This window comes from Mchenga conophoros, linkage group LG17 (genome assembly GCF_057382185.1).
Source record: "Mchenga conophoros isolate Kocher_MC1m ecotype Shallow Benthic linkage group LG17, M_conophoros_male_GT1.1, whole genome shotgun sequence".
NCBI lineage: Eukaryota > Metazoa > Chordata > Actinopteri > Cichliformes > Cichlidae > Mchenga > Mchenga conophoros.
The window spans coordinates 18903062-18917664 of NC_140542.1; the positions used below are offsets into that span (position 1 = coordinate 18903062).

A 14603-nucleotide genomic window follows, 5' to 3' on the forward strand; every position below is an offset into this window, starting at 1 on the left:
ACATTTTTAAAAGCTGCATGAACAAAAGTTCCCACAGATATAAGTGTTTACTAAAAACTGATGCTGACTGAGCCTCAAGAGAGCTGCTGCTCCCACTGCAAGGATGTGGACTCCGTCAGAGGCTGTGCAGAAAGCACAGTCTCCTCTCGAGCGTGGAGATGTAGTTGGACACGTTCAGCAGGACAGGACAGGACTTGGATTTGGGACAAGTTGAGCAATGTGGCACAAGTCCATCTCCGATGCTGGGCCAGTGAACCAGCTGGGAAAAACTGAAACATCACAAGCTCAACTGGAAGGATCTCTGGAAAATGGAAGGAAGCAGACTCAGCTTTATAATCAGAGTCACCTACAATATCCTCCCTACAGCCCAAAACGTCCATTAGTGAAGTGGAGACGACCATATGTATGCTCTCTGCCAAACTCCAGCAACTCTCAGGCAAAAAAAGCCTGTCCCAAGGCCACAACACCTAGAAATGTACAACTTCCACAACCAGGTCCTGCAACAAATGGTGATTATCTCATAAGGAAGGAAAACTGACGCCAATGCCCTCGCTCCTACAGTGGTCTGAATACCAAGCCTCATTCCCTTCATGAGAGCAGGAGAACTTCTTGTGAAGTCATCGGCAAGAGTAAGCATAACCCTGGAAGATGCAGGTCAACCCTGATCACACTGGTCTTTCTGATAGGAACAATAACTAATCTCAGGCCAGACCTCATGTTGCGATCAGCTTTGCAGAAGATATTAGACATTCTGGAACTAATGGTACTTTGGGAATCTGGAGTTGAAGAGTCATATGAATGGGAAAGCTTGTCATAATAGCAGCTCAGGCAGAATCTTGCTGTGGAGGTTGAGTGTAGAGGGCTTATTGTCAAGACCAAAACTCCTGAAGAGGATGGGAGTGCGAGGGCACTGAGCGAAGTAGTGACTGGTTGTGGATCAAGAAAAAGGACGCCAGGTGTCATGTTGAGTCCTCTGGAGGTATTGTGGAAATAAAATCAATGAAATACTGAGGATGGAAGATGCCCATCTGATGACCCTAATGAAGCAGTTACTGCTCACCCACTAAGGACCCCAGGCAGGAAGCAGTGCTGATTACTCAAAGGATTGCACCATCAAGTCCTATAAGCTCCACTGAGTCAGAGTTCCTGTATTTGTTTTTAAATCCTTAAATGGTATTTACCCCGAGCTCTCAGGTCATCTAACCAACTGCTGCTACATATACAGAAATCTAAGTGGAAACTCAGAGGGGACAGGATTCTCTATCGCTGCCCAAAGGTTATAGAATAAACTGTCTTTGCATGTTAAACAGTCACCTCAACAGTCCATTTTTAAAACTCATCCTAAACACATTTTTCCTCCCAGGCCTTCAAATCAGCATGATACATTCAAATCATGTTATTTTTACCTTAATCCAACCTTCGGTTAAAAACCCAAACAAAACATTCAAATTTACCTCACAGAAAATTGGACAATTAGCAAATATGTATATTTCAAATAAAATTACCAGTAAAAGATGTTATTTTTCAACGAATCAGCTATCAGAATCGACGCAGTCCACTAACATATCCATCACTAATCGTGTGCTCCCCCTCTTGCAGGTGGTGTCGGTGTTGCGTCCGGAAGAGATGTTCGAGTGCGTGTTCACATGTGGAGCAGACTGTAAGGGAACGTCGCTCTACCCCTGCCTGCAGATCTTTGTCAACAACTCCGAGTCCAACTCTGTGGCTCTGCTGCACTTTGACGAGCAGCAGCTGGTCCTCAACCCAAAGGTAACGACACCTCGTTTTACGGTGTGACGTGAAGGCGTGAGCGGCATGTTTTTTATAATGTTTTTCTTTATCAGTTAGGCTCTGATGATGCTGAGCTGCTGTCCTGATAGTCCGAACTACTTTGTATCCGCTGTTTGGTCATTAAAACAGAGACGCTCATCGTGTTTCAGCGCTAAAGAGGATTTTATTGAACCTGTTTATTTCCTTCATTTACTTTTTAAATTAGCTCTCACATCAGATAAGCTGTATTCTCCAGTTTGAAGCATTTAATGTCAGCTAATTGATTCATTGATTAATCCTTTCAGCCCATATGACAGTTCATTCTGTGGATGAAATAGTTTATTAAAAAATCAGCTGTTCCAGCTCTTATATCAGACAAATCAACAGCCAGCCTTTTTGAACGTTTGTGATCAGATTGCCCACACGACCTTTAACGTCATCTTCACCTTTGGAAGCATTGCTGCTACTTTCAGATCACTTCCTGTTCACTTACTGTGTGCACTTGGTTGAGGGCTATTGCTAATGTTTAGAACTGGGTCTTCTTCTACAGCCCAGAGACCAAACAGCAGGTTTCAGTCAAAAAGTTGTACAGTTTGCAGTCAGGACAGTTGTTCTTCGGTTTGTTTGTGTTTTTCAGGATTCGTTGGTTTGTCCAGATCTCCAGGCTCAAAGTCTCATATTTGACTGATGCCAGTGCTAGCTTTGTATTAAAGGCTGGCTTTTAAAGGCCAGTTTTACAGCCTTTAAATGAAACTAATAAGCTTTGCACTGTGAATCAGTGTTGCTATTACACATCTGAATTGGGGCAGACCTGAAAACCAAGGCTGTTGGATTCAAAATGTCTGAATGATTATGGACGATAATCATCGTGTCATGAAATAACACGTAAGCTCATACGAGTGCTTAAAATTTGATTTACCAGTCTCTCTTTTCACAGATCATTTATTTTAGTACAATACACCTCACCGACGGTGTGAGAGATTTCACTACAAGCTTAATTACTGACCCTTCATTTAGCATCACAATGAGTGAAGAGTGAAAAGCTTTAATTCCTGCTGCCAAATGTGGAGATTTACAGCAGCTCAAACTACAAAATATTAACAGTGAGGCTGCCAATTACTCAGAAATGAAGTACTCTGAGTACTCTACAGTGGTATTTGTACTGCACGAACACCCCTAAGTTGTAATATCTTGAGGCAAATGCAATAATCCGGGAAAGCTGATTGTGTTCACTGAGAACGCCGCCTCCGGATGAACACAAACAACTGTCTGAGTTTTAATGGCAGCAACAACATATCAGGCAATCACCATATTAGGGATATCTGCTCTTGGTGACATCATACAGACCCAAGACTGGAAATTTGATGTGAAACTTAACATTTAGCTAATGGGTATAACTGTAGCCACATTATTTAAATTTTTGGCCATGTTTCATATGAACGTCACCACTGAAACAGCAGATTTAGGGCAGATTTTGTCATGAATCGCTGTGCGGCAGGCAGGAGTTGGACCCAAAGTGCAGGACTCACAGACTCAGGGAGGTGAACTCAAAACTCAGCTTTATTTGCTGGCAGGGAAAAAAAAACATACAAACTAATCTAAACTGGGAACTTGGAAAACTCAGAGAGACACACAGGGAGATCCACACAGCAAGAGGGACGACGCGACACTGACTCAGAGAAACACAGGGTTTAAATACACTGGGAAGTAACGAGGGGAATGAGACACAGAAGGAGGGCACAGATGGGAGAAATCAGGACTGACGAGACAAGCAAAGCAGGACGCATTCACATGAGACACGGACCATCAAAGTAAAACAGGAAGTATCACACAGAGACGCGAACTTGACACAGTGGAGACAGCAACTAAGAAATACAGAGACAAACCATAAGGCAGAGGTCTAAGAACCAAAATACACAGGGAAATACTCAGCTGGGAACACAAGAGACTAGACTAGAGAGAGTAACAAAAAACCAACCATGAGAACATAATGCACAATGCAGAGTGACAGAAAACAAGAAACTCAAACATGCAAAGACACACAATTACACAGAACAGAGGGGACACAGAGAGACATGAAGGGCAAGGGATCAAAACTAGAAGCCATAGAATAAATCACACACAAGTACAATAATACAAAAATCACAAAGAACTAAAAACGCTGGGTCAGGAGACCCAGGACCGTGACAGTACCCCCCCCCTCAAGGGCTGGCTCCAGACAGCCCAAACACAGAAAAACAAAACCAAACAGAAAACAACCCAGGGCGGGCAGCGAAGGAGACGATGGAGCAGTTCAGGAGGCCGACCGCGCGGAAGGCAGCGGCGGCGGCGAAGGAGACGACGGAGCAGTTCAGGGGGCCGACCGCGCGGAAGGCGGCGGCGGCGGCGGAGGAGACGACGGAGCAGTTCAGGGGGCCGACCGCGCGGAAGGCAGCGGCGGCCCCCCAGTCTCAGGCGTGCTGGCCATGGCCTGGTGGGCACAGGACCAGTCGAGGCAGGACCAGACGAGGCAGGACCAGACGGTGGCGATGCGGGGGCCGGACCAGGCGAAGCACAGGCTGAGGCCGGACCAGACGAGGACGAAGACTCGGAGGCCGGACCAGACGAGGACGAAGACTCGGAGGCCGGACCAGACGAGGACGAAGACTCGGAGGCCGGACCAGACGAGGACGCAGAGGCTGAGGCCGGACCAGACGAGGTTGCAGAGGCTGAGGCCGGACCAGACGAGGTTGCAGAGGCTGAGGCCGGACCAGACGAGGTTGCAGAGGCTGAGGCCGGACCAGACGAGGACGCAGAGGCTGAGGCCGGACCAGACGAGGTTGCAGAGGCTGAGGCCGGACCAGACGAGGTTGCAGAGGCTGAGGCCGGACCAGACGAGGTTGCAGAGGCTGAGGCCGGACCAGACGAGGTTGCAGAGGCTGAGGCCGGACCAGACGAGGTTGCAGAGGCTGAGGCTGGACCAGGCGTAGCAGAAGCACAGGCAGAGGCTGGCCCAGGCGTAGCAGAAGCACAGGCAGATGCAGCCGGACCAGGCGACGACGAGGCGGTCGCAGGTGGCGGCTGGACAGGCTCCTCGGGCCCTCCAGCTGATGCGGCGTGAGGCTGAACGGGCCCCTCGGACCCTCCAGCGGAGACAGGAGGCTGAACGGGCCCCTCGGACCCTCCAGCGGAGACGGGCGGCTGAACGGGCCCCTCGGACCCTCCAGCGGAGACGGGCGGCTGAACGGGCCCCTCGGACCCTCCAGCGGAGGCTAAAACAAAGCCAACAGGCATGAAGTCCTCTGGCGGACATGAGGACAACTGGCGCTGCACTGAGCACTGACTCTGCCCAGGCAATGTGAACATGGTGCAGTTCTTAGGGGGCTGCTTAAACTTCAGGGGTCCAGAATCAGCTGGGGACTGAGACCTAGCCTCTGGGGAAGCCCTGGAGTGGCCAACTGTGCCAACGGCGGCTAAACCATGAAAAGTACCCTGAGTAGAAATCAAGTTACCTCTCTGCATGGAGTGAGTGAGCAAAACTGGCGACACAGGAGACTGAGCAGAGAGAGGCTGCTGGGCAGCTAACTGAGCTACTGGCGACACGGGTGAGAGTGGGAGCTGAGCTACTGGCGACACGGGTGAGAGTGGGAGCTGAGCTACTGGCGACACGGGTGAGAGTGGGAGCTGAGCTACTGGCGACACGGGTGAGAGTGGGAGCTGAGCTACTGGCGACACGGGTGAGAGTGGGAGCTGAGCTACTGATGGTGGTGAAGTAGATAACTGCACGGGAGACTGAACTGAGGGCGTCTGCACTGGCACAGGGGACTGAACTGATGTCTGTTGTAACGGAGGTGGTGAGAGCGGAGTAGGCAGGGGAGTTGATGACTTCACAGGAGAATGAACCAGAGGTGAGTGCACAGGAGACTGAGCTAGAGGTGGTAGTGATAGTTGAGGGGAAAGTGGAGCTGGTGATTGAGTGGATGACTGTGCTAAGGGATGCTGCACTGGGGACACTGGAGACTGTGCTGGGGACACTGGAGACTGCGCTGGGGACACTGGAGACTGCGCTGGGGACACTGGAGACTGCGCTGGGGACACTGGAGACTGCGCTGGGGACACTGGAGACTGCACTGGGGATTGCAGTGATGGTTGTAGTGGAGGTGTGACGGGTGGAGGAGTGGCTGAAGTGGCTGCGGGTCGGGCGGCTAGTGGCTCAGCTATAGAGCATATTAACGGCAGGGCTATGGGTTGAATGTCTGACTGAGTAGCAGCCTGAATGGCTGGGTGTAGTGATGGTGGTGGTGGAAGGGAAACAGGTGGTAGTGTGGATGACGGAACTAAGGGCGACTGAGTGGCAGACCGAACTGATGACTGAAGCGATGGTAGAGGTGAAAATGGAGCGTGTGGTGGAGTTAATGGCTGTGCTAGCGGGGACACAGGAGATGGAGCTAGCGCTTCTGGCTGGGCAGCTAAGTGAAAAAACACAGCCCCGGAATAAACAGTCCCAAAGTCAGGAAACTCTTGACTGTCCCTTCCACTCACCACAGCTGGCAACTCAGACGTCTCGGGGTCTGGCTGTGGCGGTGGGTGTCGGCGGCGTGAATGCCGTTTTCTTCGGGAAGCCGGAGGTGCGGTGATGGAGGAAACTGGCAACGACGGAGAGATCACGGCCGGCTCCTCATCCTCCGACCACATTGCTGCGAGAAAAGCAGCGGGTGAGTGACAGTCAGAGTGGAGGGTGGATGGAGAGGAGTCCAGTGGCAGCAGCGTGGAAACGTTTCCCGATTGTGGCGGTCGCTGTTGCGGTATGACGAGCTCGCGAGCTTGTACTGTCTCCTTGGCTTTCTGCAGATTGGACAGTAGGCCCGAAAATCCTGAGAGCTCGCGAAGATGGGGATTCCCCTTGAGAATTGCCTCGATGGCGTTTATCCCAATGGACATTGCTTTAATGTCCGAGGCATGGGAAACTCGCTCCCACAGGCTGATGATGCGGGCCAAATCGCTTTCCCGGGAGGAGCCTGCTGGGTCCATGTCTGGTCGCGTCGTACTGTCATGAATCGCTGTGCGACAGGCAGGAGTTGGACCCAAAGTGCAGGACTCACAGACTCAGGGAGGTGAACTCAAAACTCAGCTTTATTTGCTGGCAGGGAAAAAACATACAAACTAATCTAAACTGGGAACTTGGAAAACTCACAGAGAGACACACAGGGAGATCCACACAGCAAGAGGGACGACGCGACACTGACTCAGAGAAACACAGGGTTTAAATACACTGGGAAGTAACGAGGGGAATGAGACACAGAAGGAGGGCACAGCTGGGAGAAATCAGGACTGACGAGACAAGCAAAGCAGGACGCATTCACATGAGACACGGACCATCAAAGTAAAACAGGAAGTATCACACAGAGACGCGAACTTGACACAGTGGAGACAGCAACTAAGAAATACAGAGACAAACCATAAGGCAGAGGTCTAAGAACCAAAATACACAGGGAAATACTCAGCTGGGAACACAAGAGACTAGACTAGAGAGAGTAACAAAAAACCAACCATGAGAACATAATGCACAATGCAGAGTGACAGAAAACAAGAAACTCAAACATGCAAAGACACACAATTACACAGAACAGAGGGGACACAGAGAGACATGAAGGGCAAGGGATCAAAACTAGAAGCCATAGAATAAATCACACACAAGTACAATAATACAAAAATCACAAAGAACTAAAAACGCTGGGTCAGGAGACCCAGGACCGTGACAGATTTAAAGTAAGTAGTTTGAGTACCCTGATAAAAGGTGGTCTATGCCTCAGTGGGTCAGAGGTTAAATGGCTGAAATGAGGAAAAAATGGAAGTGTTGCAGTGATCTTGCCATATTTTGCTGTTTTAGTTCCATCTGAGTGTCAGGAGATTTTCAGTCTGATTGTTTTTGTATCGCAGCATCTAAAGTCAGAGGTGAACCTAAACAGATCCGCTCATTGTGTGAATGAAGGACTCAGAGCGCCATTAACAACCAGCTGATGGTAAACACTGCACAGCTGCGTGACTCCGGGTCTGAGGGCTGGCTGTTTACAGTTTGAACCCCTCCGGGTTTCCACTTTAGCTGTGTGGGTCATGAAAGAAAGCACATCCATGTAGTCAGGTTCAATATCTGGTGAAACCAAAACAGCTGAATCTTTCATAGCAATGACACGCTTGCATAATCTGGATGGGTCCACATAAATTTGGATAAATAGTGCAGAAAACCCCCCACGAGGGGCCAAAAGGACAATATGCAACAAAATAATCAAACAGTAACAGAGATAAACACAGAAGTCTGTGCTGCTGCTGCTTCTTCTTCTTTGGTGCATGCCTGGGTCGTCGCTACAGCAACAGAGTAAATATAGAGGGGAGAGACGGGGCGTCATCGATGCTGCTCAGTCGCCATGGCAACCCATGATGTGGAGATGGAGAAACGGAGAGAGTGCGAGAGAGAGAAGTCACGCTTCATTCAGAAATCCTTTAATGTCGAGAGAGAGAGGCTGAAAATTGGAAAAGGACGGATGTCGCACCGCTCGTCGGCTGGGTGACCTTTACATGTAACTGAAAAAGGGGTGGGCGAGGGTTGGAGGGGAGGGTTCCTCGCTTCAAATATAAAACCTTTATTGCTCCGTCTCCTTCAAGACCAAAACATCGTTAACATGTTGGCAAAAAGACAAAAATGAGCTTGTTGGTGGGTCCTCAGCCTGCCTCACAGCGTCATCAGCTCCTCACAGATTCCTCAATGTAAACATCCAGATTCATAACGGGAATAATAAGCGCGTGTGCATCACACACACACAGGTATACAGCGATCATAAACAGACAGGTGCACCGAATGAAATATGATTTCATTTGGTGCTCACGTCCTCCTCCACGGGTTTGTTTTCAGACTCTCTTACAGCAGCTTTGTATGATTCATAGTTAAAAATAAGCCATATCTTATCCTGGGCCTCAAGCAGCTCCTTCGTCTCAAATAAGCTATAAGACAGCACAGAAGGTGGGCAGGGCTTCTGTGCCCAAGATGACCATCTTAGGGTTATATCTTTGTGTGACATCAGAAAGATCCAAGAGGAAAAAAAAAACATGAAACTGAGTGTTCAGAGACGTGCTACACAGAGTGCTGTTTGAATATAATACCAGTGCTGGGTTCTGGTTGTACGGTCGCCATGTTTCACATGGCTTAACATGGGGCCGGTGATTGGAACAGTGGGGTGGTGGTTTGATCCCGGGCTCCTCCAGTGAACAAGTTTAAGTGTGTGAGTCTGAGTGCAGTAGTTAGAAAGCACTTAAAGAATACAGTGTTTTGTGATTAAAAACCTCTTTGAGTGCTGAGTTTGTGTGGAAAATTTGCAGTTAGACGGTTATGGTTGAAATTTGAATTTTACTCTATGTTCAGCAACAAGGAGAAACCAACAACAGCTCCGTATTTCTGTTCTTGGACTTTAAAACAGCAGCTTTGCTTGATCCACAGTTCAAAATAACCGTTCTTTATCATACACTGGTGCAGGCCCTCAGTCTGAAGTGAGCTGTAAATTTCCTCAGACTGGCTGTCCCTCATAAACAGGAGGCGTATGGAACTCCCATGACTAGATTATTAGAACTTCAAGGAGGTGTTATCAAGCTGTCTTTATGAACATTTTAACATGGTTAAAACCCTGAATGGAAGTTTGATAACATTTGAAGGATTTTTTTTAATAACTGTAAAAATGTATAAAACGTAGAAATTACAAAATTACAAACATTCAAAAAATTGGAATTTTCACATTTCTAATTTTGTAAAAACACAAGAAAAACAAAAAAACAATCAACCAACACAAAAACACATATTTAGTTTTTCAGTTCTGTGTCTGTAATTCATGCAGTCGATGGATAGATCCAGCTGACATCAGCTGATAACTTAGCACTCCAGCTTCTTGTTCAAATACGGTCACTTCTGGCTCTTTCTGGTGCTCAAAATGCTAAAGTTTAGGCTTCAAATGGCCAAATGTCCACAGCAGATGGGTGATCAGGGTGCTGGTGTGTCTTTTATATAGAGCATATGGTTTGGGGCAGTGCAGTAATAGATGGTTTGAACCACAGCTGTCTTAAGCAGCTTTCATGTGGTCTCAGATGACAAAGATTGTGAAACTTTGTCGTGATATTTTTCCTCTCTGAAGCTGTTTGGACTTCAGCTCATTGTAAAGGCAGATGAAACGATAAAAGGCTGTGTGCTGCTAGCTCTGCAGGGGTATAAAAAAAGACAGCGCTGGGATTTTAGCCAATCATGATTTTAATAAATGACATATCGGCAGAATGTGTCTTCAGGGCCACAGCAGATCTCAGATGAGCAGGCGAGACGCATCGATATGTCTGTTTGGTAACCTCTCAGAAGGTTATTGTAGACGACACGCACACACCGGCTGCAGATACACAAAGTGATGCACACCTGCTGAACCACTTCATGTTTATTGGGGTCAGGAGTTCATTTCATTTTTGTTGGAGGAGAAATGAACTGTGATGACACGAGCAGAGAAATGAGCTGCAAGAGATTTTATACTCAGCGTGTGTATTTAAGTGTACTCGCCCAGCTATTCTCATGAGGACTCGTGTCATTTTCAGACCTCGTAAGGACCGTGGGGTAAAAGAAAGGTCATTTTGGCCATTTGTGATTTTGGGTTGCTTCTGGTTATGACGTGGTTTGAGAATTGTCACAAAAGCAGAAGTGAAATATGTGTGTTGGGCATGTCTAGCTCTCAGCTTGTGTTTAACCATGAACTGATAAGCTGGTGTTTCTGATCAGATAACGACTCAGACCTGCAGCTTTAATTAAAACCTGACAATCTCTTACGTGTGTGCCTACATTACTGTGTGTGTGTTCGTGCATCACTGCGTAAATCCAAGCGCCGTGTTCACTTGATTCAGCAGGTGTGAAAACAAATATGTGGCTGGATATGATCTCCGTTTCCTAATTTAAATCTCTGAAGGTGACATGAAAAGTGCAGCAGGAAGGTTGTTGGAGAGCTTGGAGAAGACTGTTGCATTTTAGTCCCATTACATTAAGAATACTGATAAGTACTGATACAGATCAATGGAGCCAGTATTGATAAAATCCTGATGATAGCTATCTGTAATCCTCAGATGTGCAGATATTGATTTGACTTCTGTTTACTGGATTATTCTTAAAGCACCTCAGTTTTCCTGCCTTTGCTTTACATGAACAAATTCAGTTGGCCTGTGCTGCTGTTGATCTTAATGTCATGTCAGTCATTTGGTCCACAGGTGGCTCCATTAAGTAATCCCCCCCCATAGACACAACACCAATTAACTCAGAGTGTCTGTCTTCTTCTTCTTCTATCTCTCTTCAGCTGTTTTACAGCCACAACATCCATTTTAGACACAACTGCAATTAAGGTTCCCAGTCTGTCATTGAAAGGTCATGAAGAAAATGAGCTGAACCAGAGGTGCTTTTAAAGATGGAATTTGTTTAGATGGGTTCCCTGTTGGTTCTGTCTGGATTATATCCAATGCCATGTCAAGTTTTTCGCCTAACTTTCTTTAATTTCTTACAGAAATTTGTGCTGCCAGTCAGATCTATAGCACAATAACATGAAAACCATCCAACGACCAATCAGCTTTCTGCAATCTAACTCTATATAATGTCATCTGCAGGGCAGAGTGTGTGGATATTGACTCTTCCTGTTTTTTCTGGTGATGGTGATACACTTTGGGGTCCACAAGTACTCAGTGGGTTAGCAGAATGTAAAGGTTTACAATGTTCTACTGACTCAGTAACTGCAGATCTCCAAACCTCTTCTGTCATTATCATCATTACAGAAACTGTGCACTAGGAGCTTCATGGCGTGGGTTTCCATGGTTGAGCAGCTCCTGTGGGTGTAATGTGAGAGTAGCCCAGTACTTTTCTTCATGTAGTTTATGTCAAAGTCTTTCCAGAACAAGATGTCATAAATAGGCAGCCATCTTGAAATTCCTCCCAGTGCTAATTTTTATTTGAGTAGTCACCAGGAAATAAAACTAAATCTATAGAACCACCAGGGAAGTCTCATCTTAAAATACAAACACTTAAAAGGTTTGATCCAAATTAAATGTTTGAAAAACATTTTTCCCCTGGGAGTTTTACTTCGACCTGCATTTCCTAAATTTTTATTTCAGGAGTGCTATGTCTGTCTCTTATAACATCTCTGCTTATGTCCCATTTTCACTTCTTGGGCTTGCTGTAAGTTGTGAACACCAGTGGGATACCATACAAACAGGACAGAAATAACAAGAGGCTAAACAGAATGAACTCAAAGCAGGACATGAGGATGAGTATAAATAAACTCAAAAGCAAAAAGAACATTAGAATGAAAATTCAACAAAAGTCAACAAAGCAAAATCTCTGGGTCCAAAAATCCAGGACCAGGAGAACATTAACAAGCATATAAAGAAAAGTTGAAGGTGGGGAAGAAATGAGAAACCTCCAAACCTCAAACTGCTGACGCTTTGCTATTACATGCTGATATAAACACAGTTATGGGAGGAGCTACTGAAAGAAATCAAGCAATTATTAGCAGATTCTCACAGAAATGACCCCAGACGTCTGCCTGTAATGTTCAGACCTGTTTAAATGTGAGACGGATCTGGATTAAAGCCGCAGCAGGGACAAAGAGACATTCTTCAAGGTTGTTCAGTTACAGAGCCACTCCTGAATTTAGGGGAGTGTTTAATGCATAACATAAAAAATGTTTCTGCCTGGTCTTTGTAAGTTTATCCAGCTGAAAGTTATGAAGTCATAATGGTGATGGATTGATGTGTTTGATTAATTTCTCTGTCCTGCTCTGTTTTATTCTTTGTGTGCACTTCATCAGTCCAAACTCACAGTGTCCCTCTGGCTTTCTGTCAAACACACACACTGTTCAGTTCAAATTTAATGGAGTTTGCCAATCCAAGCTAGGCTGGTTACATTAGTGAGTGTGTGTGTGTGTGTCCAGCCCATAAAGTATTTCATGAGTGCAGAAATCCGACTCTAAAGTCTTAGCAACAAACTAAAGCAGCTTTGGCTTCGCTGCAGCTCGGTAATATCTCAGCACAGCGCTCTGCAGATGTTGGTGTTATGGCAGGATTACTTCTCGGCACTGACTGGTCCTGCTGCAAATGTTTCCACTGATGTCCACATCTGTAACCAAACGTGTCGGGTCAGTTAGATGTTGCATCGTATGACGTATGATTTAGTGAAGAACGATCATAAATGTTTCAAAGATTTTTTTTTTTTTTTTTGGGGGGGGGGGGGAAATAAATCAAATATATGCACAGAGTCAGTGTTTACAGCAATGGCACTTCTTCGTGACTTCTTCGTCACTGTGACTCTCTGTGGTGTGCTGGATACTGATTGATGGACATGTCTTCCTGTCTCATCAAGTGATTGGTTTGTGGGCTTTTTAAATAGATTCTGGATCAGACTGTGATCTGGGGAGTTTCATAGCCATGAATTTAAAGTGTAGTTTGATGATCTCCAAGGTTCTTGATAATCACTTGTGCCAAAGGTCACTCCATCGTGGTTGAAAAGACACAGATTGAGGACATTTTTCCATATAGTCAAGAATCAAGAAAACTTTAGTCAGCCCTTAAAAAGAGATTGTGTTGTCAATTTGTAGGCTGAAATCTCTCCGCTGCTTCACTGGACACTAAAAATACCAGAATCATTTCATCCTGAGTTCATTATCCAGGAAAGCCATCAGAAGTCTCTAAATACTCTGCCTTCTGTCCTAAAATTTATCACTAAAAGGCCTCACAACCTGCAGAGGCCTGACACGCTCCAAGAAATTGATGGTGGTTTCTCTAAAGTGTGCCTATCGAGTGTGCCTATTTTACAGTTGTCTCAGTTTTTTGGGGGCCCACAGTTAGGAGTCAACTTAATTAGCATTACTGTAAGAAACAGATGAGATAACGCACAGCCCTGAATCACATGTTACACGGGACACGTGAGGTAAAGTTAGTTGCTCAGCGGAGAGAAAGGAAAGGCATGACTGATGAACCAGGTCAGTGTAAACTGAGTTTCAGTCAATACGTGTATGAAAGGTTTTTCTTTTTGGGATTAACATTTTATTGAATTTTCCAGAACACTACAGTCCACTTTAAATACAGATCACAACATGTAAAAATTGCCTCAGCATAACAGCAGAACAGTATTCTGTGATCTCTGACTTGTCAGGACCCCAATGTCTGTCCCACTCTAAGTTTTAACCTAATCCTTTTATTCTGAACAGATACAGATCCCGCTTCAGGTGGAAGCTCTCCATTCTTCACTCCTTTAGTGGAGAATTGAAGAAAGTTAGAATCATGCAAAAGGCTTGAGTTTAGCCTCCATCTGGGAGACTTGAAGCGGCTACCAAATGAGGTCAGATGCTGGAGCACCGAGGCATGGTCAAATAAGTGTATACCTCCAATAGAACAAGACATTGCTCAGGGCATAATAAAATTTGACATAAGAAAATAATCAATCCTCGACGGAGCATTGTGGGGGGCAGAATAAAAGGTGTAATCTCTTGTGGATAGGTTGAATACTCTCCATGCATCTACTAAACCCAAGTTCCTACACATTTTAAGAGCAACTGAAGCTGATCTAGAGTGTCGCTGTGAGGGAGTGCTATGATCTAGTTATCATCCACTACCAAATTGAAGTCCCCTGCTATCAGGATTGGGTAATCACCCATATAGCTAATTATACATTCCAAATTACCAAAAAGGTAGGGTTGTCAACATTTGGTGCACAGATATTGATTAAAATCTTGAAATCTTGAATCTCAGCCAAGAGTAGCAATGTCCACCCATCTGCATCCTTAACCATCCGGGTGCAT

The 14603-nt window shown here is 45.9% G+C and overlaps 1 protein-coding gene across 2 annotated transcripts in view; it reads left to right on the forward strand.

Annotated features, from left to right (window-relative positions):
* Positions 1 to 14603, forward strand: part of LOC146555364 (calcium-activated potassium channel subunit beta-4-like) — a 39785-nt gene that overhangs the window by 5678 nt on the left and 19504 nt on the right. For both annotated transcript variants that reach the window (XM_085250857.1, XM_085250856.1), the window contains exon 2: positions 1600 to 1770. In XM_085250857.1, the coding sequence (XP_085106983.1) occupies positions 1600 to 1770 (171 nt within the window). The remainder of the gene's footprint in view (positions 1 to 1599; positions 1771 to 14603) is intronic.